Source organism: Xiphophorus hellerii, chromosome 3 (assembly GCF_003331165.1).
Source record: "Xiphophorus hellerii strain 12219 chromosome 3, Xiphophorus_hellerii-4.1, whole genome shotgun sequence".
Taxonomy (NCBI): domain Eukaryota; kingdom Metazoa; phylum Chordata; class Actinopteri; order Cyprinodontiformes; family Poeciliidae; genus Xiphophorus; species Xiphophorus hellerii.
In genome coordinates, this window is record NC_045674.1 from 14,519,660 (window position 1) to 14,545,625 (window position 25,966).

The following is a 25,966-nucleotide window of genomic DNA, read 5'->3' on the forward strand; positions in this document are numbered from 1 at the left end:
TCCAATCATCAGCAGACCACCACTTCCGGCTACAGTCATTTGTTATCAGGCAACTGATGAATGCTCAAAGCACCATCCCGGGGCAATTAAAAGCCCGCAGCGCGGTGTGTTATGGGAGGTTTATTCATCTGCTTACACATCAACCCATTCTTGAGCTGTTCAATAAAACAGACAGGGTGTTTTTGGACAGACAATCATCTTTTTATTTGTCAGATTGCATGAAAAACAAAAACGAGACTAGTTCTTGTAAGCACGGCTGGATCTGCGACCGCGGGCTCTCTCGAACTTCCTGCCCTTGGAGCGGACGTAGGGCCTGGAGAGGAGGAGAGTAGAAATTAGGACAAATTAAAATCTCAAATAATCTTTGTTCCAGTAAACTAGTACAGTGAAACCGTCTATTCATGTATTTTTCTCTGGAATTAAGACTGAAATATTTGTGGAAAATTTGTCAATTGTGGAGCATGGAAAGAGAAATACCAATAATTTTCCTTGGAAACAACTGGCGACTAGCTTCTGCTGTAGTACTAATACAGTTTCCATTAATAAACAAACGTATACTAAGTATTAAAATAGACTGTTAAAATCACTTTAAGAGGGGGCGGTTTCAAGTATTCATAGATTTCAGCTATTGATTGTGGTCCCCATTCCTCTAAAACACTGTATCTCAGTGTGGTTGTGGATTTGATTCTCTTTATATTAACCTGACATCATGACTTTCCTTCCACTTTGTACCAGTAAAGAAAACATTTCAAATCATTACACTTTAGAAAATATCTCAGTTTAATTTAATTTCCACTTTCCATTACTCCCATTCCTACTTTGTGTTGGTCTGCTGACTAAAAATATGACAAATTAGGACCCTCAACTGCTGTACTTCACTTAGCTAGAGCCACATTCACCAGCAAACTATGAGTGAATTACTAAAATGTAGAAAATTATTATAGGTTTTCAAAGCAGATGAAAACCTTCAATAAGACAGACAGGCTTGTCACAATAAACAATAAATCAACTCATCGCATGATAAATTAAAAGATAGTCAATTTTCATTTGCTTGATTTAGCGTTACTCTTTTTTCTCTTTTTACCAAAAACTGGATGATCAAAGTCAGCAGTCTGATGTTTTGGTCTCAACTATCCTTTTTTTTTTTAAAGATAATTTTGTTTACAGAGACTTCATAATTTATTTTATTTGTCGTATCTATTGTTTTCTTTATTTTCGATATCCCAAAAATCTTACAGTTCCAGAGTTTAAAAGTTCATTAGAATTTAAAGTTTATTGATCTTTGAGAATGTGTTCTTGCATTTTCATGCCGTTATTACTGATATATTACTTAAAAATGTTCTCAAAACAATGTTATCGTTTATCGCAATAAGTTTTGGGACAATTTATCATCCAGAAAATTGTTATTGTGACAGGCGTAGAGGTAGCTTCATTTTACATCTGAATCGTTTGTGGTACAAAACAATTAAAACTGGAGAGATTTTAAAAGAGCAAAAACCGTCAGAACTTTTTCTCTGTTCCATAAGCCCAACACAATTTCATGTTAATCAAATGTTCAAAATAACTAAAGTTTTATAGATAAAATAAACATCACACTTTAGAGAAACTTTTGAAATAAAGATGTTTGAAAGCAGCAAAGAGACAAACTCCAAAAGTTTCAACATTGGACTGAAGGCAATTTAGGTAAATTTAGAAAAAAATGTCGACTGTACAAGCCCTCAATTCAAGGTGCATTAAATTTAGCATTTTTTAACAAATGCTTCTCTACAATAACGGCACATCATTAAAAGTATCAAAGTAAACTGTGTTGTTTCTGCTTTTAAGTGGAAACAATGTGGGGAAGTAAGAAACTAAGCACACCAGGGTGTAATACATTTACTTTTATCAGATGGAAATAGCTCAAATCTAAGCTGTTTTGATGACCCAGTAGGTTTTGAATTTTGTAGTTTTACCAATTTGTAGTCAAAATATTTGACTTAAACAAAAGGAACCAATGTTGGTTAATAAACTAACAGGGCTCCTGTGTTTAACCATGTGATGCTGTATGTTTCATGTTGGGTGCAGACGTACTTGGTGTGGCTGTGAGGGGTTCCAGGAGCTTTTCCAAAGTGCCTGTACACCTCTCTGCCTTTACGTGGCCCTGAAAAAAAAAAAAAAAGATGTATGTAACATCAGATACAAACAGTAAAATCTCTGACATCATCATCATCAGTTTTAGATCTCTACATTAATACAGATAATAATCCACATTTATAGCATACATGTGGAAACTCTACAACAGTAGAGAAGAAATGTCGGGTATAACAAAGAGCCACTTTGATTCATTTTGACTGGGAAATAAAAGTCTTAAAGGCTTGATTAAAAGAACCATTTGCAATCATTCATGTTGTCAGACTCCTAAAAGTGACTTGAGATTGTTTCAAAATGAAAAAAATAAATAAGATTTCTATACATTTTTCATTTAAACAGGCCAACTTTCCATATTTTTTGCACTTTAGAACATTCTGGATATTTAAATACTAAGTATTAGCACTGAACTTGTAACAGCAGACGTGTCTCATCTACAAATTGCACAAAACAAATTTAACAACGTTAAACAGTAGATCTAGAGTCTAGATCTACCGTTTATAAATCTATAACTCCTTAAAATATCAGATAAGGAATGGATTTTCTTGAACTAAATGCATTTTGTAAGAAATGTCATTTTTTTGACATTTATTTTGCTAGGGAAAATCCCCCCAAATAGATTTATAGATTTTAATTACAGCATTTTGGACTCAGTTTGAGAAAAACACACCAAATTTGAAGTCGCCTAGAGACAACGTGTAAAAGGATAAAATGCTAAAATTAAAATCTGACTCAGCAAAGTTAAGCATACAAGACTAATAAGAATAAAAGTAAAAACTAAACTTTATTGGGCATTATTAAGATTTGTCCAAATGGAATGGAGACAAGAGAAAGACGAGTTTAATCTAAATTTGTCCATAATTTTTCTTTCAAAATGATGAGCAAGTGAAATCCTCAATCAAACAGAAAGTCTGACATAATGAGCAATTTGTCAAAAATAATTTAAAAACAATATAATGTGGTTAAATAGTGTCAAGATTTCAAACACGACCAAAACAATTTTTTATCCATTTTTTGATGGTGTCATTTGTTTATTGCTCAGCGAAGATTGCCAATCCAGAGACTTTGTTCTGACTCAAAGTCCTTATATTACAGTGTTTATTAATGATTCTACCTTCTCAGATTAAACTGGCAGACTGTAGGAGGAAACAAGAGACGTTCAGTTACCTGACAGCAGCACTGTGCCATTTCCTTTGGGAGAACTCAAAGCCAGCTGGTCAAATGTCATCACCTGACCCCCGGCCTTCAGGATCCTGCGGCGGGCGCGGTCGGTAACCCTGAGAGCGCAAATCTACAGAACAAAACGCAGAACTTCAGAGGGTCACAATGCTGAAGGAACATTATCTAAATATTTATAAGATCAAATACTATGAAGGAAAGCTTAGATTTTGTAAGATCACTTACCTTGAGCTTGGGGATATCCTGAATCCTGATGTCATCAGTGACCGTTCCCACGACAACAGCGACTTTGTTATCACGGCCAGCCATCTTCATCTTACGGATCTAATTAAAGACAAAACAGGCAGACCGGAAAACTGATGAGGACATATTTAAAAACCGAGGAAGAGAGGGAGAAACATGTAGAAAATATACCTATAGATATGAATGGGAGAAAAGGATTTCAGCCCTATTATGGTTGATCATTTTTCTTCCGTAAATTATAAATTAGGATGTTAACATCTCTTTCAATTTGTTTTTTTAATCTCACTAAATGTTAAGTACCAAAACCATAAATTTTATGTACAAAACCTTCCAAATTTTGGCATGAAAAGCCCCCAAAGCCTCACATAACATTAAAGCAAATCAAATTAAATAGTTTTTGATATTTTATTGTTGCCTGTGTCTTCTACCATAGCTTTTATTCCTAATCTTTTGACATGCTTTAGTTGTTCAGCTTTGTTTCAGATGAACATTTACATCAGAACAATAGAGTGTAGGACTTTTAAGCAAGCATCTAATAAAAATGATGCAAGTTATTAAAAACTGCTTGTGTGAACCACTAAGACATTTTTACAATTGAAGGTGTTTTTTCTTTAGATAATAAAAAAAAAATCTTTGTTTTTAAACTTGCATCAGCTTGAAAATAATGCTTCATCAAACCAAAATAATGCAACACATCTGTTGGTCCAGGTAAGATATTGACTATTCATAACCAACAGAACCCTACATTAAAAATGTTAATGATCCCCATAATGAATTGAGCTTTTTCCTCTTGTTAAATGATTACTTGTTAAAAAAAAACACTAACAAAAAGAAGGCAAGCTGGGACATGTGGGTGTTCTTTACAACAATGATCACATGCCGAAAGGTCTTTAAAAATATTCAAGTTTGAGTGTAGGATGTGATTAAATGTGCTCCACTGCAGTATAGCATCCCATAAAATAGGATCTCTGAACAAATTAATCAAATTTCCTACAGAAAAAAAAGCCATTTCTGAACATACCAGTGCCCACCTGCAAAATTATGCCTTACAACGCAGAAAAAATATTTTTAAACTATCTTGGACTAACCAGGCGAGAGATGGACATGGGAGGCCTGTTGGTCCGGCTCATGAACAGCCTCCTCAGGACCACCTTGTTGAAGGGAGCATTTGTGCGGCGGGCAAGAAACCTGTACAACTGTAAGAAACCAATGTGACAAGTTATGAGACACTTAAGAATCTGACTATCACAAGTTACATACTCAAAGTTTTATGCAACAATAAGTAGTATCAGAGATATGGTTTTAAAGACAGGAGAAAATTATTTACCTTAACCAAGAGCCTCAGATAGATATCCTCGCTCTTTGGCTCTTTCCTGCGCACCTTACGGTCCTTGTTGTGCCTGATGTCGACTCCCTTGAAAATTTGAACAAAATCACATTGAGATGCATCACCTGAACTCTTCGTTTCAAACTAATCACATGTAAGGTCCACTATTATCCTTAAACTATACATCGCTAAAGCCGCATTAAAGCAAAACATACAAAGTTAAATCATAATACAGATTAGAGCCCTTTAGCTAGCTGAAGCTAGCTCACACGTTGACACTACAGCGAACGGCTATCACCTAGCAAACACTCTCAGCAGCATTTTATTTGGCTCAGTTTGAATCGCTAAAAACGTAACCAAAATACAATCTGAGTTTGAAAATAATATCTGGCTTTTAGAAAACCATGCAAGGCTAATTTCAAGTCAGAAACATGACTGAAAGTGGCACCAATGTCGCCTTCAAACAAGCTATGCTAATACGAATAATATGGACAAATAATCTAAAATTACAGCAACAGTGCCACACCAAGTACCTACGGGACATGTTTGTGTACTAATCAGCAAGATACAATGGTTTGACAAAGAGGATGACAGTGGATAAAACAGCTATCATATTTTACAATATCTGGTAGCTGTACCTACCATCTTGGACTCAGAGCGAAAAGGGAAAAGGAAGGGACAACGTCTCGCGATAACGCAATGTTCTGAAATCTCGGCCTTCTGATTGGCTGCGGAGCTTGTGTTTTCCGCTTGTTAATTTGAGGACGGAGCCTCTAGTGGTGTGTAGTGGAATTAACAGTTGAACTAAATCGGTTATTATTAACAACCCGTTTGTTTTTATATTACCGTATTACAAGAGCTAATTGTACATGTGAAGAGGATGGAGGATAAAGGAAAAGAACGTTTAAAAATAATAGATTTTTTTTTAAAATATAGCATTGAGTTACAGATAGTTTTTACATTCCACAAGTACATTGGAGCATGTTTATCACCAAAATATAATTGTTTTATAATTGTTAATGATACACAATGGTACATTTAGGTAATTATTTATTTACCATTAATTGTATCAATTATCTGGAATGGACTGGCGACCTGCCGTGGGTCTACCCCACCTTTCACCCAGTGTCTGGGCCTCATTGTTACTGCTATTTGTGCAGTTTTCTCATTACAAATAACAATCCAGTTGTTATTTGCACATTTTTTATCACTTCTTGTAAATAGTCAGCTGCAGTTTCTGTGCTGTGCACATTTTGAAAAATGTATCCTCCTACTCACTTGCACATTTATTTGCATCTGAGTGTGCTATTTTAATAATGTTTTGTTCAATTAACAAAAATAAAGAACTGAAAACATCAGTCTGTGTGTATTCATCTATATATTGTGTTTCACTTTGTGATGGAGTTACTAAAATAAATCGACTTTTCAGTAATATTGACCTTTATTATATATTGTGCATGTCTTTGCCATGCTTCAAAATATATACATTTCATGTGCTTAAGATGAATTAAACAAAAAAAAATGTCAGCAGTATAAACCTCAATAACCAAGTTTATAAAACAAATGAAAACAGATGTGACATAATAAAGATGGAGGAGATTGTTGGTTACAAAGGGACAAAAAACCTACACACACATGCAGGCTGCATGAAATCATGTTTAGTAGATTTAAAAACCACAAGAGCAGCAAAGATCAGGCATTTATGCATTCATTTATTTAATATTTGTAAACAGATCACAGTGAGCAACTTGGAAAGAGACAATCATCTGTGTGAATGTTATTCTTTCAGAGTTTTCACATATAACCTCCCCTTCAAATGAGCTTCAGTTAATGCCATTATTTTTACAATATGTCTCCTAAACATAAATGTCTGAGGTTTAGTCAGGTTTGTGGCCACGCTGCTGTCTAAGATGACATAGAAAGATGGTGAAAGTCAGAGCAATTCCTCCCACAAACGCAGTACGAGCCACAGGAGGCACAAAGGCAAAGTTGACAGCCTGACAAGAAGCAAACAGATTAAAAATCAAAACCCAGTGTTCTATAAACGAATAAAGGAAATCCATGAAGGAAAACAAAGTGTCTCACCTGCATCGTTGACCAATACACCACTCCGGCCTGCAGCGACAGACAGATATTTAAGAGCTACAGCACGATAGTCCAGTAAAGCTAAACATTAAATTTAAGACCTTGTAAGACGTCCAGAATTTATGTCGCCAGTCTTCAAGTAGGTCGTCTTTGTTTTCTAAAAAGCTTAAACCTGAAAGACAGATCTGATAATTAAATTACTCGTGTAATCACTGTTTGTCCAGTCCTTCAAAATCAGCAACTTATAACATATAACAATATTCAAATATTTCATAACAAAGGGAATTAAGATTTCAGTTTAGTTATTAGTGTTTGTAAAATGCAAAATATAATCATGAAGTAATTACAACATGTTTAAGATAGCAATACATAAAAAAGTATAATATATTTAGATTTATAGATCTGATGGCAATAAATTCTGAAAAATGTCGCAGTGCCTTCTACTATTTTTAAATAAAAATGTGTTACTGAGACTTGACACCCCATAAATGTCCCTCTTTCATCCACTCTAGAAACAAAAACGTATTTTTAAGTTGTTCTTTGATGGTCAGATAAATGTAATGTTTCAAACTAAACTACCTTGGCTCTTTCTGTAGATGAACTTTAGATGATTAACTGTTTTCTTCCGGCCATTTCTTGACTTACAAGAATCAGCACTCGTTTCACCTCATATAAATTACTGTACATGTTTTCTTATCTTCCCCATTTTGAAGAGTGGACATTTAAATAAGCAAAGCAGCAATTGTGTAAGAAAACCATTCTGTTAAACTTAATTAACAGAATTTATTAGGTGTTCCAATAAGTGTGGCACCGTCGTCGACTTAGTGAAAAACAAAATCATAATGTGGGATTTTCACTCTGAATAATTGACTGAAATTAACGGTTGGATCCTGTAAGCTATTCAGTGTGAAATTTTGCTGCAACATTAAAAGATTTAGTAATTTTAAAGCTTTTTAATTGTATCTAACAGGGCAGTGAAGGAGCTGTAGATGATAAAATCAACATATGACCTTTTCAGCTTGGTTTAGGGGTAAATATTGTATATTATGTTGCTAAATGAACTGTCTGGACTTTATGTTGTTTAGTAGAAAACAATCTGACATCATCATCTGCATAGATTTAATAACTCTGCATTCACTGAACTCCAGAGGTGGAAATGTATTTGTTTTTCCATTTTATTGTGCTTTTAAATTAGAAAGGTCTGGTAAGCAGTGACAGAGTTTGCTTAATTTAACTAACAAAGAAACAAAACACTCTTTGACCAGAGTTTGTTTCTTGTCTCAGCCAAGACATACATGCCTACATTTGGCCTTTTTCTTTGCAGAGATATTCTACATTTCCAATCATTAGTGAGTCAGTAGCACCATTGTTCCACCAATACAAACATACACCAACAAAATGTAGGAAAAACGAATGTGAATACTCAGTTATTTGTAATGTATATATTTGTTCTTGTGGTATTTTATCTAAAGTACACAAAATTGGATATTTACAGTTACTCAAGTACATTTACTTGAGTTACTTTTTTGAAAAAATGTACTTTTAGGAATATTTTACTTTGCTGTACTTCTTATTTTTACTTGAGTGATTTTATTATTAAGTATCACTACTTAACAATACTTAATAACAACATGCTCACCGATATAAAAAGCGCTGATGGTAACCGGAGCAGCAACCAGCTGATCCAGCACCACCTTCCTCGTCACTGCCCTCAGCCCGCCGCCGGGCAGCATCCTCTCCAGCCCTCGCAGCCAGTGGTAGTTGAAGTTGGCGTGGAAACACAGGCCCACAGTCGCCACTCGAGCCGTCTGATTCCAGTCGATCTCGGCGGACCGCTCGGATGCCGGGGCGGGATTTCTACCCAGGACTCTCTGCTGGATGAGGTCCGCCGAGGCAAACAGCGCCGTGTATCCCAGAACGTTGCTGATGTAGGGGTGAGACTGAAACAAGGCCCGGGCCCGGTTCATGGTGAAGCGTCTGACCAGAAGGAAGACGTTGGTCTTAAAAACATTTAAGGACAGTGGCTTGGGAAAATATTAATTCATATGGGTCATTTTAAACCCCTAAACCTCCAATGATATATGATTCTCATAGTAAATATAAAAACATTGAAATGTGTGGCATGTATTTTATTTAATAATAAAATACTGTACTGTATTTTATTTAAGAAATACGTGCCACACACTTATGGTGTGTGTCATATAATTACCTAAGTCTTATTTTAAAAAATAGGACTTAGGCAATTATGCTATTTGGCTAACGATAAGTGAACTGCAGTCCAATCCATTCACTTCAGAAATTAATTTAAAAAATGGGCCCAAATAATCCAATCCAGGTCCAAACATGATAAAAAAAACAACACGTAGTTTTGGTATAGTTTCTAGCGCAAATGTCTTAGTACACTTGAAATAATTAATTCAGTCATTTCTAATAATATTTTTTACTTATAAACAATACTTTTTTGTCCATATTAAGTTAATTCAATAATAATTGAATTAACAAAAGTTCATATTTCTTGCTGAAAAGTTACTTGAGCAAGTTAACAGAGAATATGAGCTGCATCACTGAGAATACTCAAACAATTAGAAATGCCGTCAGTTCACAAAGCTCCACCCCAAAGGTTCAGGGTAATATAACATCACTGTCTCACTTTCTGTTTTCAAAGAGAGGATTTCTACCAGAGTAATCTATCTTTACCTTAGCAGACGTTGTGCAAAAAGAAAACAAGAGAGCAGCGTCTAGTTTTATGAAAAAATATAAATTACAACAATCAAACACACCTCTGAATTTGGCTCCTCTTTAAACCCCCAAAGCCACTGAAACAAACACAGTTCCCACTGGCTCTGCAGAACGTGGAAGAACCAAGAACAGAGCATAAGTGACAGAAATGTTTCTGCCGGGTCAAAGGTTAGCCATGGTTGTCAGGAATGTGTGATAAAGCTTTTTATCATGTGGGAAAGAAGCACATGGGTACAGCCTCACACTGTTGAGCGTTTGAGTTTAGACATGACTTACCACAGCTTTTATTTTCTAAAACGTTGAAGTAGAGGCTCAGTTCACTCTGCAGCGTTCTGGTCAGAAGCACATGTGTTGTTCCTATAAATAGACGCGGCTCCGCAGCAGCGGCTCCCTCTTCTGAGATGAAACACACAAAGATTCACAAAACCGTCAGTTTATTAACAAAAGAAATAAAAATGTAATTTTTTTTTTGTTATGAAACTGGTGAAGACACTTTGCGAAGCAGGAGGATCTTGTTTATAATATTTTAACCTCATCAGGTCTTTTTTGTTTTTATGTTTTGTGCAAAGTTGTCAGAAAATCAGAGTTACGTTGTACAACTTCATGGTGTTTGTTTGTGTAATGGTTTGTTGAGATATTTTTACATTACATCAATTTGAAGTCAGTGACTTGCTATTGTTGCTTTCTCAGAAAAAATAAAATAAAATAACTTCCATTAGAAAATAAACATTGCAGAATTAAATTAACTACTTTAAATCAATCCAGTAGACAATGTTGAACAGAAAAGGGTAAAGCCCTTTTTCTTTTTAAATTAATTTATAATAGATACAATAGCTAAAGAAAAGAATTTGCATTTTGAAAGATTTCATTGATTTTTTTTTACATCATCAATATGTAAATACAAAACATCCACTGCGTTGTTTTCTTGCTTTCAATAATGAAACTATAGTGCTGAATCAACAGGGAGGCAAAGAAATATTTCATTCATTTTTTGACAAACTTTGTTCATGTCATATCAACAATAATAATAATTACCAGTAAAATTAGTAAGATGATTTCAATAACATCTTAATTTCACAAAACTTGAGAAAACTAAACCCGCTTCAAGAACCTTTGATCCAGTTTAAAAATAAAACTAAATGGACCTAGATAACAAAGCAGCAGTGAAATAGGCGTTTCTGATTTTTGATTATTTGTTGGACAAAAACAAGTTCTGATTGACAGATCAAAAATAAAGGCTAAGAGGTTAAAAGTCATTCTAAAAAGTCTGTTCCTTAAAAAATGCTTCCTTTAGATAAATAATTAACACGGAAAGATTTAAACATTCAATTTTGCTTGTACTTATAGAGACTTGGAAAATATTAAATTCCAGACTTTTCCAGACTTTTAGACCAAGAAGGAAACTTGAAGGTTAATTTTTTCCCCTCCGTTTCATGGGTATTGACAGAATTACAGCTTGTGAGAAAATATCTCCACCAAATACAATGAGAACTTAAAATTTAAAAGGAAAAAATAAACAGAGATGGATTAAATGTTTGTGCAATAAATAAATATTTACAAAAATAAAAACAACAAAAAAATCTTCATTAAAAACCCAGGATTATTCACAATATTGTTTTTTTTTTACTGGAACCTCACATTGTTAATTTAAAAACTAAAACTGGAAAGAACTGACAGTAAATGAAGATAAAATGTTATGTTTTAGTGTTTCCTTTGTGATTAAACAGACACCCACCTGCTGCCATAGATATGTAAAAACCTCCACTCGGAAGGTGTATTGAAATGAAAAGGTCAATTAAAGCGAGTAGCAACCATCTGATCTCTTCCACCTGAGAATGTGATAACAAGGGGTCAGAGTTCAAACCAACCAATTAAAGCCTCGTTAGCAGCCATCGCTGCGGCGTTTGTGTTTCTCGGTCTTTAACGGGCCGCTTTTTATCGCAGCTCACAATGAAGACGACGTTGAGCCCACGCACTTCCTGCACAAGCAGCGGTTGACTTTTCACATAATTGCTGCTTTCGCCTCGGAGCCTCTCATCGCCTCCGTCAATTTGTGAACGTGGAAACCAGGCGGAGCAAAGGGGGTGTGTGCGTCTGCAATCAGCGCTGATGACTCTTGACTTAATCTGAAGCTACAATAACTGCACACGCACACACACACACACACACCACCTATCTCTGGAGAGGTGCACCTCGTCTTCCTTCAGTGCAGATACTTGCCAACACATGCAGCAGCATTCAGGCTAAACGGTAAGAGACATTTATAATAATTATTATTATTACTAAATTATAAGACGGTTAGGACAGGAATCTGCAATCTTTACAGTCCAAGGTTTCATGTTTGCCTTCAGTCCAACAGCATGGAAGTAAAATAAAAAACAGGAACTTTTGCAGCAAAATAATGGTACAGTTTATTTTTTTGGCATAATAATATTTGTGGAAATTAAAAAAAAACATAAGAATATTTCCAAACTAAAAAAAATCTAAAATATAATATTTGTATAAATCTGGTTTTGTTCTGTTATACGGTTGTGGGCATTAAATGTAGATTTTACATAAAAACAAATAAAAGCATCTATCTATCTATCTATCTATCTATCTATCTATCTATCTATCTATCTATCTATCTATCTATCTATCTATCTATCTATCTATCTATCTATCTATCTATCTATCTATCTATCTTGTTTCTAATTTGATTATGATAATCTTTTAAAAGTACTTTCAAGTGGTTTATTTTTGGAAAAAGTGTCAAAATATTTCACGTTATACACCATTAATTATTTTATGTTCTGCCTCTTCTAACCTCATTTCTCAAGACTGTATTTAAATTGACAGATTATCTACTAATTAAGATTAAATATTCTTATTTTAGCATTTGTTACATAGGAATTAAAATGGCAATAAACACACCAGTAAATTATAAATATCGATCCTCTTGTCTATTTTTAGTTTTTAATGTGATATAAAATAAGGGAAATAGTATCACAGGAACAGAGAAAGGCAAGAATGTTTTTGAGTGAAATTAGATTGTTTTATTTTTTCTGGTAATTTTGTACATCAATTTTTGACACCAGAAAATTTCTGTCATTTTTACACAAAGTGACGATGAAGCAGTGCAATTAAAAATAAGACGCAAGAGAGCAGAAATAGGAAAACATTAACCGCATTATTTAAGGGTCAAATAAAAATTCTTTGGCATTTTAAAGAATTTATGTTCATGAATATTTGAAGTACAACATGTTTTATTTAAATATGTTTATGTATCTGAGTACATACATAAGAAGCTTTTTGCTCCCTGAAAAGAGAGACGCTGCAGGTATTTGGTTGTCAATGTTTAAATACTTTTTTATGCATCATTAAATAACACAAATACAGTAAAAAGTTTTTATGATCAGAATAATGTTGGGAGAAAAGGCTTGACGCTCTTCAACCTTTTAGTTAAAGTTTTGCAGAGGAAACGGTTTTTGTTGACGTATGTAAATAAAGTCACTTAATACATTTTAATGAAAAGAACAAAGTTCAAAACTATTTGCTTTCTCCAGCCATGCGACCGTCCTTCTCTGTGAGTCTTGAGCCCGGTTTGGAGCGAGGCGTCCCGTGGGGTCGTGACCTCTTCACCTTTGTGACTTCAGCAGCAGGTCACATGATGCGGACTCTTCAAAAGCCCCGGAAGAGCCGTCCGTCCAAGCGGCAGGTCAACCACCGCCGCTTCCTGCACAACATGATCCAGAGGTACGTCAATGCAATAAACGAGCAAATTCAGTTTTAGCTGGTTTTGATTTTAGCATCTTTTCAATGAACAATTTCTTTAAATTTGCACAAAATAATGACACTATAAGTAGAAGTAGCATTTTTAGATGTTTTTTTTTGTAATTAGTTTGGAAACTTTGTGCTTATTTTTAGATGTTTTTTTTGTAATTAGGTTGGAAACCTTTTTTTTAGATAGTTGTCCACAAATATGACCATCCTGGAGAAGAAAAGGTGTCCATGCTCATTTTGCAAATATTTTGTTTTTCTTTGTTTTTAAATCCTCAAAATAGAAATTAAATAGCGGCTCTCTTTGGATTGTAAAAGTTGAGGTTTCCTGTGCCAAGCTAATATTATCAGAGGTTGCTGCAAAATTTTAACTCAAAGATACGTAAGCAACCGAAGCAGAGGTCCTGATCTGCTTTTATTTTATAAATACTTTATTTTGGATTTTAGAATTAGTAACTGACGAGACAAAATCAGCTCAAGATCCAGAACAATCAAAAGTAAATGGACAAACCTAAAATAAAAGACATTTACACTGATGTAACACAACAAGAAAACAACAAACAGGGTGGCGGTGATGGAGGCTGATCTGCTTTTTTAAAGGGGCAGTATTATGTGTTTTCCATAGCAACTGTGTCACCGTCAGTTGTTAATAAAATGCTGTATATATATAGTATGACTTAAAAGAAAGCTGACTTTGTAATTTAACGCCTTGAAACTGGGCCTCTGTCTCTTTAAAAACTTCCGCTCTTTCTGAGATGTCGTCGTAATAACAATGTTCCTCTATTAATCCTTTAACGACGTTTTTACCAGCGTTGCACTGAGAAGTAGCTGCTACAATGAGCTCAGCTGATGTGCAGTTCCAAAAGGTGTTTGCTAATTGCTGGTGGCTAGTCTGAAGGAGCTGAGTGGGGGAGTTGGAGGGGAAGGGATGCTCTGTGAGGCTGTAGCTCGGAAACTTGGAAACTGCAGCTCCAGAAGAAGGAGCTACGCTTTAAGGCGGGGCTAGGTCCAACCAGGTGTTTTGCGCAGCTGAATGGTTGCCATGGAGATTCAGGGATTTCTCAAACATGCATGAAAGAATCAAAGCAACACTCCTTGATGAGGGTATACCATTACAACTGGATGTAAAGCTCAAAAAGTTCATTTTACATAATGTTGCCCCTTTAAGATCTGCCTGGTAAAAAGAAAATGATTTTGTTCTCTGATAGTTATTTGTCTCTCAACAGGAAATTTGCAGATATAGAAGCAGCGAACCATCGTCTGGCGTCGGCCCTTTACGTTAAGGACATACAGGAGCCTCCAGAGCCGCAGGGCTCCACATCCCAGAGCGAGTCTCTGCAGGATCCTGATGAGAACGGAGGTCAAACAGATGCAAAGGGCATCTCAAGGTCGAGGAGCGACGCTTCTGAAGCCAGGGAACCAAAGGAGCTGGATGACAAACAAAAGAAATCCACCAACAACCAAAACAAAACGAGACAAACCAATGAAAAAAGAAACAAATCTGCTGAGTTCTCAAAGGTTTTTCAGGAGGCAGAGCTCCTTCAGTCTGAATATTCCAATTATCAAAACCAAATGAATCCAATGAACAACCTCCCTGACAACAACCAACACCCAAATTTTATTGTTCTCACCCAAAACGAGGACGATTCTCCTCCTTTCTCCCCGGAGCTTTCTCCGCTGTCTCTTGACTCCTGTGATTTCTCAGCTCAGTTGTTGACGGATCTCTCAACCAACACAGAACAAGAAACCATCCGTGACATAGCCGAGCTCTTCACGGACTCAGTGGGCCACATGGATGTAGAGTCCTACTTTGAAACCATCTGTCCACGCCGGGTGGAAGACATTATTCTATCTGGTAACTTTACCGGGTTACAGGAGAACATGCAGCCCGATGAAGTGGAGCCCGAACGCCGCTTTGGCTACAGCTGTGAAGAAGATCGAGGAGGAACCGCCGATTACGTCCAGCGTAACCCGGGAAACTCCCGTCAACCGAGACAAAGTGAATACAAAGCGAGTACCTCCACCTACAGCGTCGCTGAGCTGCAGACTCACCCGGAGGGGAGCTGCTGCATGCTGGGAAACGACCTGAACGTCGCACCATTTGAAGGCGTGGCTCAGTCTTTCCCCGCTCCTCCTCCTCAGCAGGAGCGACGCCCCGTACCGACGCCTCCTCATGAGGACGACTGGCTGTTTCCTGACATCCTGAAGGACAGGCAGCTCCTTTACTGCTGAATCCACACGTTCATTATGCTGACGTACATATTTAAACGTGAACATTTCTGCATGTTTTTAAACTTTTTACTGATTCTACAAAAAGCTCAAGTGCTTCAAGGAAAACAACCCAACCAGTTTTCAGGAAAAAGTTGAAGTTTTTTTTAGTGTCTGGAAAATGAGCCGTTTCAAAAACCTCTTGAGTCACAGTCGATGGGCACTGTACCGTTACCTAGCAACCCCACACTGGAAAAAACTCAGGTAATCCAACTTAATTTTTTTTATTTGTTACAAGTAGCCTGTTAAGGTCACCTTTAAGTTGCTTTCTAACTAAACAATATGTTGGAGACCATAAAACCTGGATTACATGGATAAGTTAAGATGTTTTTATTCTGTTTTTCTTAATCAACAGGATAAGAAGCGCTTTGTAAAAGTATTCATTTTGTCATATTAGAACTACAAATCTGTTTTCATGAGACATTATGTGATACGTTGTGTGCAACGTAGCTCCAGCTCGGGTAGATTAGATGGAAAGAAAATGTGAACGTGCCACAGATTTTCACTGTTCTCAATTAGATTTGGTTCTGAACTTTGACTAGACCATGCAAACACATGAATATGCTTTGATCTAAAGTTTCCCAATGTAGCTCTGAGCTGCATATAAATGCACGCCACACTTTTCAGATTTTTATTTGCTCTATTTTGTCATTTCACTGTGAAATGCCATGAATGGTTTTGTACCAGTTGAAGGCTTATTATTCATTCTTTTGCTTTAGTTTTCTGTAAGTATTTTGAGATTAAGTTTAACAAACGTTTCATTGTTTTGAAGGATATATGATTAGTTTACTCAGTGGGTTGTATTATGTTATATTGTTCTGTCTCTGCATGCTTTGGACATTTTTAGTTTCTTACAATAAAAAGTAAAATGAATGAAAACAATGCAAGAGATTTGTTTCTACTTTTCCACAAACTCTAATTGTATTATTTATTCTAGGTCGGGCATTTCTTAACGGTGTGGCTGTAAAACGTAAACAGTAACAACTTTTAATTAGTTGATATTTGTATTTTTTGCCTTAATAAACAACTAAAATGTCAGCATATGACTAATAAAATAAGGCTCACATCACTGTCTTAATGTGAAATGTAAGAATAGAAGCCAACAAAAAGATGCAGATTTAAAACTTTTTATCTTAGACTTACAGTAAAGGTTTTAGAAAAAAACAGAAAAAGTAATCGAAATTATTATTTTTTAAATTATGACTATTTATTAAGGGAAAAGTGAAATCCAAACCAATTAGACCCAATGTGAATTTTTGGGGCCTCATAAACCTAATAATATATGGTTGTGTCTTCCTTGGCAGCAACAACTGAGATAACTACCTCCATTCATGGGGATGCCACAATATTTCAATTGGAAATGACTCCAGACTTTGACTAGGCCACTTCAAAGCAGCTGCCTTGCTTTAGTTTAGTTGTTCAGAGAGGAATTACTGGTGAGCGTCAGATCATTTTCCTGCTTTATGCACTTCAGCTAAAAAAAAAAACTGATGCCAAAACATTTTCCAGAGACAAATTAATGTTTCCATTAATTACAGGAAGTTGTCCTGAAGAGCAAAACGCCTCACCACCATGTTTTTCTAAACAGACAATTCACCAGACGAACGAAAACTAACCCTTGGTGATGTAAAACAGACCTGCAGTGCTTTAGATGTTCTGGGTACGTTAGTGAACTCCTGGATGAAACATCATTAATGCGCTTTTGGAGTAATTTTGGTCGATCAACCACTTCTGGGAAGGTTTTCTCTTGTGGATAATGTTTATATCAGTGGTCTTAAAGCCTTAAAATAGTTTTTGGAACAAATTCCAGACTGATCACATTTGTTTCTTACCTGTTTTTATATTTCTTTATATTGAGACTTTTACCCTACCTCCTGCTGTAAGGCAGGCTCTAACTGATTTCCTGTTTGCAGAGTGGCAACAGAAAAGCCCTGGGCTCGAATTCTTCTTTCTCCCGGGAGTTTGCATGTTCACGCACACACACAAAAACCAAAAACAATAGCATATAATAAAGTTAACCCCAGTCAGATGTTTAATAATTACAATATCATTAACAAAAAGAGGCTAAAACAATAAAAACATATTTCCAAAATGCTTCAAGTTCCACAGTAGCCATAAACAAACACTCAGGAAAAAAAATAAAATAATAAAAAACACCTCAGAAGAGCTCCGGCCTCATTTCTTGCTACAGGTGACCAGGACTCGTCTCATTTTAGCGTTTTGAACCTGTTTGATCAAAGTCGCCACTTTCAGACAGATTGCATCACTGTGACACGTGATCTCAGCTTGTTTGGCTTCATGCCTGATTTTTATCCCAACTTGTGGTCTGTAAAGTGCAACTTTTACACAAAAACAACAGCTTGCATATTACTAAAGTAAAGACCTACGCTTTTAGAAAAGAGAAATTAAAGTTGCTGTGACACATTTTTATTTCCACTTTACCTGTTGCTGTGAAACGGGAAAATATGGATCCACATGCAGCTGCTGAATTAATGTAAACAGAAGAAAAAAAACTACTGCAGAGGCCTTGAGATTTCTCAGTGGTAAACATTTTTCATTAAAACTGACAAAGACTAAACATTCAAAGCAACACAATCTTTAGTTTTCATTGGTTCCTGTTGAGTTAAGCAGAAAATAAATACTTTATTTTATTGTTCTAATAATTAGGAGGAGTCTTTCCAAACTGGACAAGAAACCCATTTGATTCACAACCCGGAAGTAAGTTTACAGGTTTTTGTTCTTCAGTTTAGTTTTTGACCAGATGTAGAGGATATTGAGTTTTAAATGGCAAATTTCAGCCTGCGGTTCTTTTTCTAGATATTGATTTACAGCTGAGTTAAAGGCGAATGGGTTTATGTTTTTATTTTATGCTGCTACCTCTGGGGTACAGGTCAATTTGCCCCTTCACCATTCCACATGCTTTTCCATTTTTGGACTGAGAAATCGATATCAAATTAAAAGGAAATACTTTTTTAATCATATGTAACAGCTAAACGTTTTTATCATATTTTTTTTCTCCACGTAATTCATCAAAACCTAACTACTGAGATAAATAAACTGATGGTTATGTTCAGATGCTTTTTGGCATTTTTTTTAGCACGCTTTGTGTTATTGCGCTATGGTTATTTTTAAGTGATTTCTTGACTTTCTCTTTGTCGTCACACTTGCATATGACTCAACAAGTGGGATACAGCTGCAAGATTTCATGAAAATATTTAATTACAATACAACTGCGATGATCTTGCACCTTTTTATGAAGTTTTAATAGGACTTTAAGACCATCCAGCTGGTTCAATATATGATCTATATGGTCTGCATAAATGCATGGTGTGAAATATAAATATTGGATCCAAGCATTTTGTTGCGATGGCGATATTCTAAAGGTTTTATTATTTCTTTTTCATGTAGATCCAGGTTAGTTTTAATAACTTGTGGTGTTTTAATTAGCACCAAGTTAATTTGATATAAATCTTAGTTTGCAGTAGATCTGCAATATTTAAGTGCGACAAAAAGCAAAAATAAGAAGAAATCTGTAAGGCAACAGACTGTAGAAAGGTATTTAATATCAACAGATGAGGAGCAAAATGAGGGGGCGAATTGACCCAGATATCGTTATTTACCATGAAAATGTCAATATGCTTAAAGGGGAATATGCCATCTAGCTTTTTTAGGCTGAACCAGTTTCTATCAGGCAAACAAGTGAAAAAAACCCCCTCATTTAGTTAAAACAAATACTTGGAAACAATCTGAAGAGACGCGTGTTTCAAACCAGGTTTCACAGCAGAGTATGTTCGGTTTGACCCACACAGATAATCTTGATCTCCGTAGGTAAAGTAAAAAAACATCTTAATAAAAATTCATCTGTCAGTGCCACCGTCGTCGTTTTCTTTAAACCTAACACTACAAGCATATAAAAAGTCTACGGTCGACCCAACCCGTCCTGCCCTCCCTCTGCTTTGCTCTACTACTACTCTATGTTTACTACAAATTGAAGTCCCTTTTCTCATCCATACGCCCGCCGTTTGGTTAAACACAAAAGCTTTGTTTACACAGCTCATCATCAGTGCAGTCAAATCAGACGTACAAAAAAAAAAAAAAAAAAAAGCAGTGTCTGTATCAGCGTAAGAGAAGAAAGCTGATGTGCCGCTTCAGATAAATAAAAAGATGAAATAACAGGATTCTCCACAGGGTTTTCTGGCTCTTTTTTCATTTTTTTTCTCTCTTTCAACAGCAGTGATAAATCTCCCATGCACATCCTGCAGGCGCAGAAATAACCAGACTCACACAAGACTGAGCCCCAAGCAGCATAAATTCATGTTGGATTTAAATTATAGAAGCAATATGTTAAGACTTAAGTTAAAGAAACTACCCCGGGCCTCCGCCACATCCAACAACAAACACTTTCTAATCTAAGAAGAATCACCAAGTCATGCCTGATGACAGGAAAACTGATGCATCCCACCATCTTACAGATTATTTAGACAAATATTGCTCTTGTTATAATTTAAACGTGGTTTATCTCGTTCTTATTGGCTATTTTGCGTCGTGCTAGATTGTCATTTTTAGCCTGAGCAGAACTTCAAGTCAGATCCATACAGTCAAACCCCACATGGCTTGGAAACATCTACTCATGGAAAAGACGTGAACACGTCAATTAAGTCTGCTCTCTGTGTCCTGAAACTGTCATGAAATTAGCAAATAATAACTTATTTTCCATTTAAAATCAGGAGGTTTTTAGTTTCATGGTTAGAAATTGCTCCTCTGTGTCATCATACATAAAAAAAAAATCTATTTTTACTGAATTAGCTGAGAAAGAAGAAGCATCGGCACATAGTAATAGCACCACTTACACCCATCCTGTATGACTTTGATTTAAAACTAGAGCTGTTATGTGCGTGTCGCTCCTCCACCCCTGAGTGTTCGAGGCTGCGTCTGAGTCACTGCGAGCGTCACTCCGTGTTGTTGACGCTGTACGGTGGAGGCGGGTCCAGGCTTTGCTCCGAGGACGGAGTCAGGCTCTGTGGGAGTCCGGAGGTCGGGGTGGGGGAGGCGGGGAGCTCCTCCGAGTCGGAGTTCTCCAGCGAGAGGTCGTCCACCAGTGCTCTGCGCCCTCGCATCGACAGCGGCAAAGGAGCACGCCTGGAAGACAAGGGAGACGCTCACAACAAGCCCTGCATTTAGCCGGCTGAAATAATAATAAAAAAAAATTATCAGTTACATAATAATCAGGGCTGTGAAGAAGGCCTTTCTGAACTAGTAGTTATTTTTCTTTGGACTTTGGCTGTTTTTTATTTTTGTGTGTGTTTTTTATCATTTCAGAGCCATGTTTGTTAAAGTGTTGACCTGAGCAATGAAGTAATCCTTAGGACATAAAAAAACCCCAATAAATTACATACAGAACAACTAGACAGAGAATGATTTTAAATTAGGTCTGAAATGATTAGATTAATCATGATGAATCAATTACTTAAATAATCGTCTGCTAATTTAGTGATTGAATAATTGTTAACTCGAGTATATGAACTCAAAAAAAGACAATTTTCTGAAAGAACAACTCACTCAGAGAGAAGAAATTAAGCCAAAAATGCACAAAAATGTGTAAATTTTATTTTTAAGATAAAAAAACCCTTCTTTGTCTGTGAATATGTTCTATGCAGGTCTCCTCCTAGTTTTAGCTTCTCCTGGCTCAAATTCGGTAGAAAGAAAAATCTCCTTTTAATCAACATTTGTTATCCAATAATTAATCAAGCAGTTTACTCTAAAAATAATCCACATATAAGTCAAGCAGAAAGGGCTCAATTGTTGACGTTAAAAGTTTTTTTAGTTGCAGATTCATTCTTTGCTACAAATGATGAAGCCTTCACTGAAGGAATGTGATGTTGTTGAACTTTAGGTGCAACAATGTTTATTTTATTATTTAAGAAAAATAATTATTTGTTTTTCTGATGTTGTTTAAAATAAAACTTAAATGGTTAAATGAAAAATCTGTAAAGGTGCCAATTTTTTGTAACCAATTAAGAATAATTGATAATTGTTAGTTGGAGCCCAAATATGTTTTTGAAGTGTGACTTTTCGTCTTCTGTCTCTCTTTCGTTCATTTTACTTTTAAGCACACACTGAAGATAATTAGAAGAAATCAGCCAAAGTTCAAGGAAAATCTTTGAAATACGGATTCAACAGGTGTGAATATTTTTGCAATGCGCTACAAACAAACAGTTGATGAGGCGAACACAGGCAGAGCAGTGTGTTGGATTTCAAGACGTCTTTGTCCTTCTGAAGACATGAATCTGCCTAAATCCAACACACTGCCCCTTTGAGGCCTTCAGATGTCGACACAGACGAACACACAGATTCTCAAAACGTACCACACACATTGACCTAGTTCTCTGGTCTCCAGTCGGGGACGCTGAGTGTTGGGACGCAGACAGATGGGTAATGTGTCAGTGTTAGGTGGACGCAAATGGATGCAACAAAAGAGTAAAGCAAAACAAATCACATGGAGTTAACAGGGTGTGAAAGAAAGAAACAAAAAGCACAACAACAAAAAATGATGGTCAGGTTAGGTGAAAACAAAAGATGCATGATGCTGCTCACCTGAGCTGGGTGCGGAGCGAGGAGATCTCCCGCGTCATCGTTTGGCTGCTGTCGGTGAGCTCCTCCAGCTCCCTCTGCAGCTTCCTCTTCTGAGCGTTGGAGCGGGAGTTTTCCTCCTCCACCTCCTCCAGCTGCCGCTTCAGCTGCTTCAGGCGAACCATCGACTTATCCAGCTGCAGCAGAAGGTCGGGTTCAGAGGTTGAGGTGAAAATGAGACGAGAAGTTTTATTTTTTCCCCAGAAGCAGGAGATTAGTCTGGGAAGAACAGGACTGATTGGGATCAGAAATCTGATTAAACCTGGCGGATTATTGCCTGATGATGTTTTGGGAGGAGAGTGTGTGTTTCTGCTGTGGATGAGGGACTTAGCTTCCAGCGGGAGGACAGAAGTCTCACTCCACAAAGACCAAACAGATGCCAGGACGGAATTAGGATTAGCTTGGACTGAGACGGATAAGTCGTCTCTATTTGGGGAGGATTTTTCTCTCTTTGTTCATCAGTGTGCTGAGACGACCTCAGTAAGCCAGAGATAGTCATCATCTGAAGCTCTGCGTCTCTCTAACTGCTCACCTGCTCTCTGTACTGGTCTGCGTGTCTCCTCTCGTCATCTGCTTGCATCATCGCCTCCTTCAGCTTCTTCTCTGTCTTCCGCGTCAGTTTGTTGGCAATGCCTCTCTCCCTGTGGGATTTGGAAATGTTGTGAATAATTTAATTAATTTAAGATTATGCACAACTGTCGTGATAAAGTTCTGCCTTCTAAAGCTGGACAAAACCTGAAGGTTGCTAATTTGGTGCATGTTATTGTGTATTATTAGATTATGTTTTCATTGACAGAAAATGTAAAAGTTTAGCTAAGAAAAGTTAAATTCATCCTTTATTGCATTTTGGGGAAAAATATTGTTTGGAATTATTTTTTTAAAGGCGATCTATTATCCTACTATCTAGGTTAGCATAGGTCTCTGGGCTTTAAAAAAACATGGTTTTACACAAAACTTTAATGCTGATATTTCTGGTCAGTTCTTTCAGAATGAGCTGATTTCTTGTCACTTTAAATTCAAATAAGCTGCTGCTGATCATGGCTCATGGATCATGTAGGAGCCATTTCATGAAAATGGCTGCAAACAGACGCAAAATTATACCACCGTACATCTTTGAAAAGTAGAAGTAGAGCCTCCTGCACAACCAACAAGAATGCAGCAAGTGGTTTCTGGATGGTAAGTCAGCAGCAAAACACTTGTTTTTTTTCCCCCAGCAGCTATTGTGCAGCACATAGAGCGGTAAAACCACCTGCAGATGCTCAGCTTTGGTTGCTAAGTAACAGGGGCAGGTCATGCTGATTTGTGACGTTTTGGAAACGGCTCATTTTTCAGACACCAAAAAAGATGAACATATTGCCAAAAAATGGCCAGGTGTTTTTTTTAACGTACTTGGTCTGTTTTTAGAAGCAGTTGACACCAAAATGGAAGCACAAAAATGTTTAAAATGTGAGTTTTGTATAAGAGGTCCTCTTTAAAAAATGATCTGTGGAACAATTATTGTAACCCTCGCTGTTAAATCTTTGAGCCAACCCCTTTGGGCATAGGATGGTACTTAGTCTCCTCCTATAACAGTTTGTGGTTGGAGCCAGTGAAATGCCTCCCATCTCTACCACAGCAGTTTGTAGAAACATAATTTGTAAAGCTGACGCTAGCTCTCAGACAGTGAATCACTCAGCGTGAGCTCAGTGTGCATGACAGCTAAGAGTCTGGTCTCTCTATTAGCTGTAAAAGGGGTTCCTAACTCAACACAGGAGGTGCCTATACATGAATGAAAGCAATAAAAACACTTGTTGAGGAGGCAATACTATTATTTTTTTTTTCAAAATATGATGTTATGTCTCCCTTCTCTTAGTGAGACACGTTTCAAAAAGCGGAAGTGACCAAAGCCTGATTAGAAAACGACCTTAGACCTCTTCACTGCAAAAACACAAAATCTTACCAACTATTTTTGTCTAATTTCTAGTAAAAATATCTGATCACACTTGAAATATGACAAAACTAACTTACAAGTGAGATTTCAGTAAGATGTAGGAGCTTATTTTAAGTCAGTAATTCCGTTAAGTTCAACTTGCAGATTTCTTTACTTAAAACATGAGAAAAATGTTTTGTTAAGTGAAGAAAATTCTTCCAGTGGAACTAGTACTTTTTAAAATCAATATTAAGGAACTATTGTCTTAAACTATTTCAAACCAGTAATTATTCCATTTGTGATTTTATATAAATGTGTTCTAACATGGGATAAATTCCTCCTCTGTTTTCAGGTATATATTTCCACAGTTATTTAAAGTAACAACATTAAAATGTATTTCCCTCTTTTTATTTACCCAGTTAAATCCATTATTACAGTTAAATGTGTGTTTAACTGTATTAAACACATATTTATTCCTGTAAAATATGTATTTGTTTTCCTCACTGTCTCTCTTGTTCCAGCTGCTCCTCCATGGTCTCAATCTTAGCCTCCAGGGCGGCGACGCTGAGCTTGTGTTTGCCCCTCACTGCTCCCTCCAGCTCCTCCAGTCGGGCCCTCAGCTCCTTGTTCTGCTTCTCGAGCTGCTCTCGGGACGACTCGGCCTTCTGGGCCAGAGTCCTCTCCCCCTGCAGCTGCACAGTCAGCGTCTCCACCTGCAGCCGGAGCAGAGCGGCCATTAGGGCGAGTTTGAAGACGCTGCTAGAGAGATTTAGGAATCTGAGTTCGTTCATCACACCTGCAGAGCCGTCTTCCTTTGCCTTTCTATCAGCAGTTCAGCGTTCGTCTGTTCCTCCTCCAGGTCCTCCTCCAGTTGGGTGACTCGGACCTCTAACCTCCTCTTTTCGTCAAACAGAACGTTCCTGGAAGAACAGAAAATCTCAGGACAACCAAGAAAAAGGCAGAACTGAATGGACAGGATGTAAAAAATGTGAACTACTAACTTTCCAGAGCTGCTGGAGACCATCTCCTCTGACATCTCATCTCTCTCCTGCTGCGCCTGCCTCCTCTGTCTGTCCGATACAGCCAGCTCCTGCACAAACACCAGGATGCAAACATGAAATCCAAACATCAGGACTTATGTTTCCCCACAGTGAAATAAAAGCGCTTCTCAAGGTAAGACGTAAAACTTTTGCAGCATCACACTTTGGAGATGAAAACAATATTTTATCGTTTACTGTTAATAATAACGTCTTGTGATAGTATTCCACACTGTACAGCAGGGACAAGGTCAAATAAAATATAACTAAACTTTATGTTTTGAAATGTCTCTCACACACCTGACTGGTTTGTGAATAAAATACTAATTTAACAAAAAAAATCCCCCAATTTCAATAACATTGCTTTTTATATGAAATATAAGCCAACCTTTATTTCAACTATACAGATCAATAAGCCATTGATCCATTAGGAATAATAAATATTCATTGCACTGAAACAATCCAAACTAATCCCGTTAAGGTAAATGACCTTCCTGTTCAAAAGAATCAAAGAAAGTATCAAAAAACAAATATTTTTGCTAACTTTTCTAGCATTTAGTAAATATATATTATTTTGGTAATTCTAACTGACATAAAACAAAAAATAATTATCTGATTTAACTTCAGATTAACATGGAGTTAATCCATGTCTGAAGATTTAAA

At 36.6% G+C, this 25,966-nt stretch overlaps 3 protein-coding genes across 8 annotated transcripts in view; all 3 read right to left on the minus strand.

Moving 5' to 3' along the window:
• Positions 1-177: 177 nt before the first annotated feature.
• rpl18 (ribosomal protein L18) lies at positions 178-5,618 on the minus strand. Its single transcript, XM_032558250.1, has 7 exons — positions 5,519-5,618; positions 4,877-4,963; positions 4,638-4,745; positions 3,532-3,630; positions 3,295-3,418; positions 2,071-2,140; positions 178-313 (listed from the first exon to the last, which is right to left on the minus strand). Exons 1-7 carry the CDS (start codon positions 5,519-5,521, stop codon positions 238-240), a joined length of 567 nt encoding a protein of 188 aa, XP_032414141.1. The 5' UTR covers positions 5,522-5,618; the 3' UTR covers positions 178-237.
• A 759-nt stretch (positions 5,619-6,377) lies between these two features.
• LOC116717618 (mpv17-like protein) lies at positions 6,378-9,828 on the minus strand. The gene is made up of 5 exons (XM_032559113.1): positions 9,742-9,828; positions 8,601-8,938; positions 7,063-7,133; positions 6,962-6,991; positions 6,378-6,873 (listed from the first exon to the last, which is right to left on the minus strand). Exons 2-5 carry the CDS (start codon positions 8,926-8,928, stop codon positions 6,754-6,756), a joined length of 549 nt encoding a protein of 182 aa, XP_032415004.1. The 5' UTR covers positions 8,929-8,938; positions 9,742-9,828; the 3' UTR covers positions 6,378-6,753.
• Positions 9,829-17,736: 7,908 nt separating this feature from the next.
• Positions 17,737-25,966, minus strand: part of myh14 (myosin, heavy chain 14, non-muscle) — a 39,781-nt gene continuing 31,551 nt past the window's right edge. For 5 of the 6 annotated variants that reach the window (XM_032557307.1, XM_032557298.1, XM_032557291.1 and 2 more), the window contains 6 exons: positions 25,268-25,356; positions 25,063-25,186; positions 24,771-24,979; positions 22,890-22,998; positions 22,322-22,494; positions 17,737-20,866 (listed from right to left, as the gene is read on the minus strand). In XM_032557307.1, coding sequence (XP_032413198.1) covers positions 20,677-20,866; positions 22,322-22,494; positions 22,890-22,998; positions 24,771-24,979; positions 25,063-25,186; positions 25,268-25,356 — 894 coding nt within the window. In that variant the 3' untranslated portion in view covers positions 17,737-20,676. Of the gene's footprint in view, positions 20,867-22,092; positions 22,134-22,321; positions 22,495-22,889; positions 22,999-24,770; positions 24,980-25,062; positions 25,187-25,267; positions 25,357-25,966 lie in introns of all 6 variants that reach the window. The other variant, XM_032557314.1, reaches the window with a different exon arrangement.

Coding starts and splice junctions, on each gene's coding strand:
- rpl18 (XM_032558250.1), bottom strand. Junction 2,141..3,294: donor TGGCACAGTGCTGCTGTCAG/GTAACTGAACGT, acceptor TTTTTTTTTCAG/GGCCACGTAAAGGCAGAGAG. Junction 314..2,070: donor ACCCCTCACAGCCACACCAA/GTACGTCTGCAC, acceptor CCTCCTCTCCAG/GCCCTACGTCCGCTCCAAGG.
- LOC116717618 (XM_032559113.1), bottom strand. CDS start 8,928: ATGAACCGGGCCCGGGCCTTGTTTCAGTCTCACCCCTACATCAGCAAC. Junction 7,134..8,600: donor CATCAGCGCTTTTTATATCG/GTGAGCATGTTG, acceptor TCTGTCTTTCAG/GTTTAAGCTTTTTAGAAAAC. Junction 6,992..7,062: donor AATTCTGGACGTCTTACAAG/GTCTTAAATTTA, acceptor CTGTCGCTGCAG/GCCGGAGTGGTGTATTGGTC.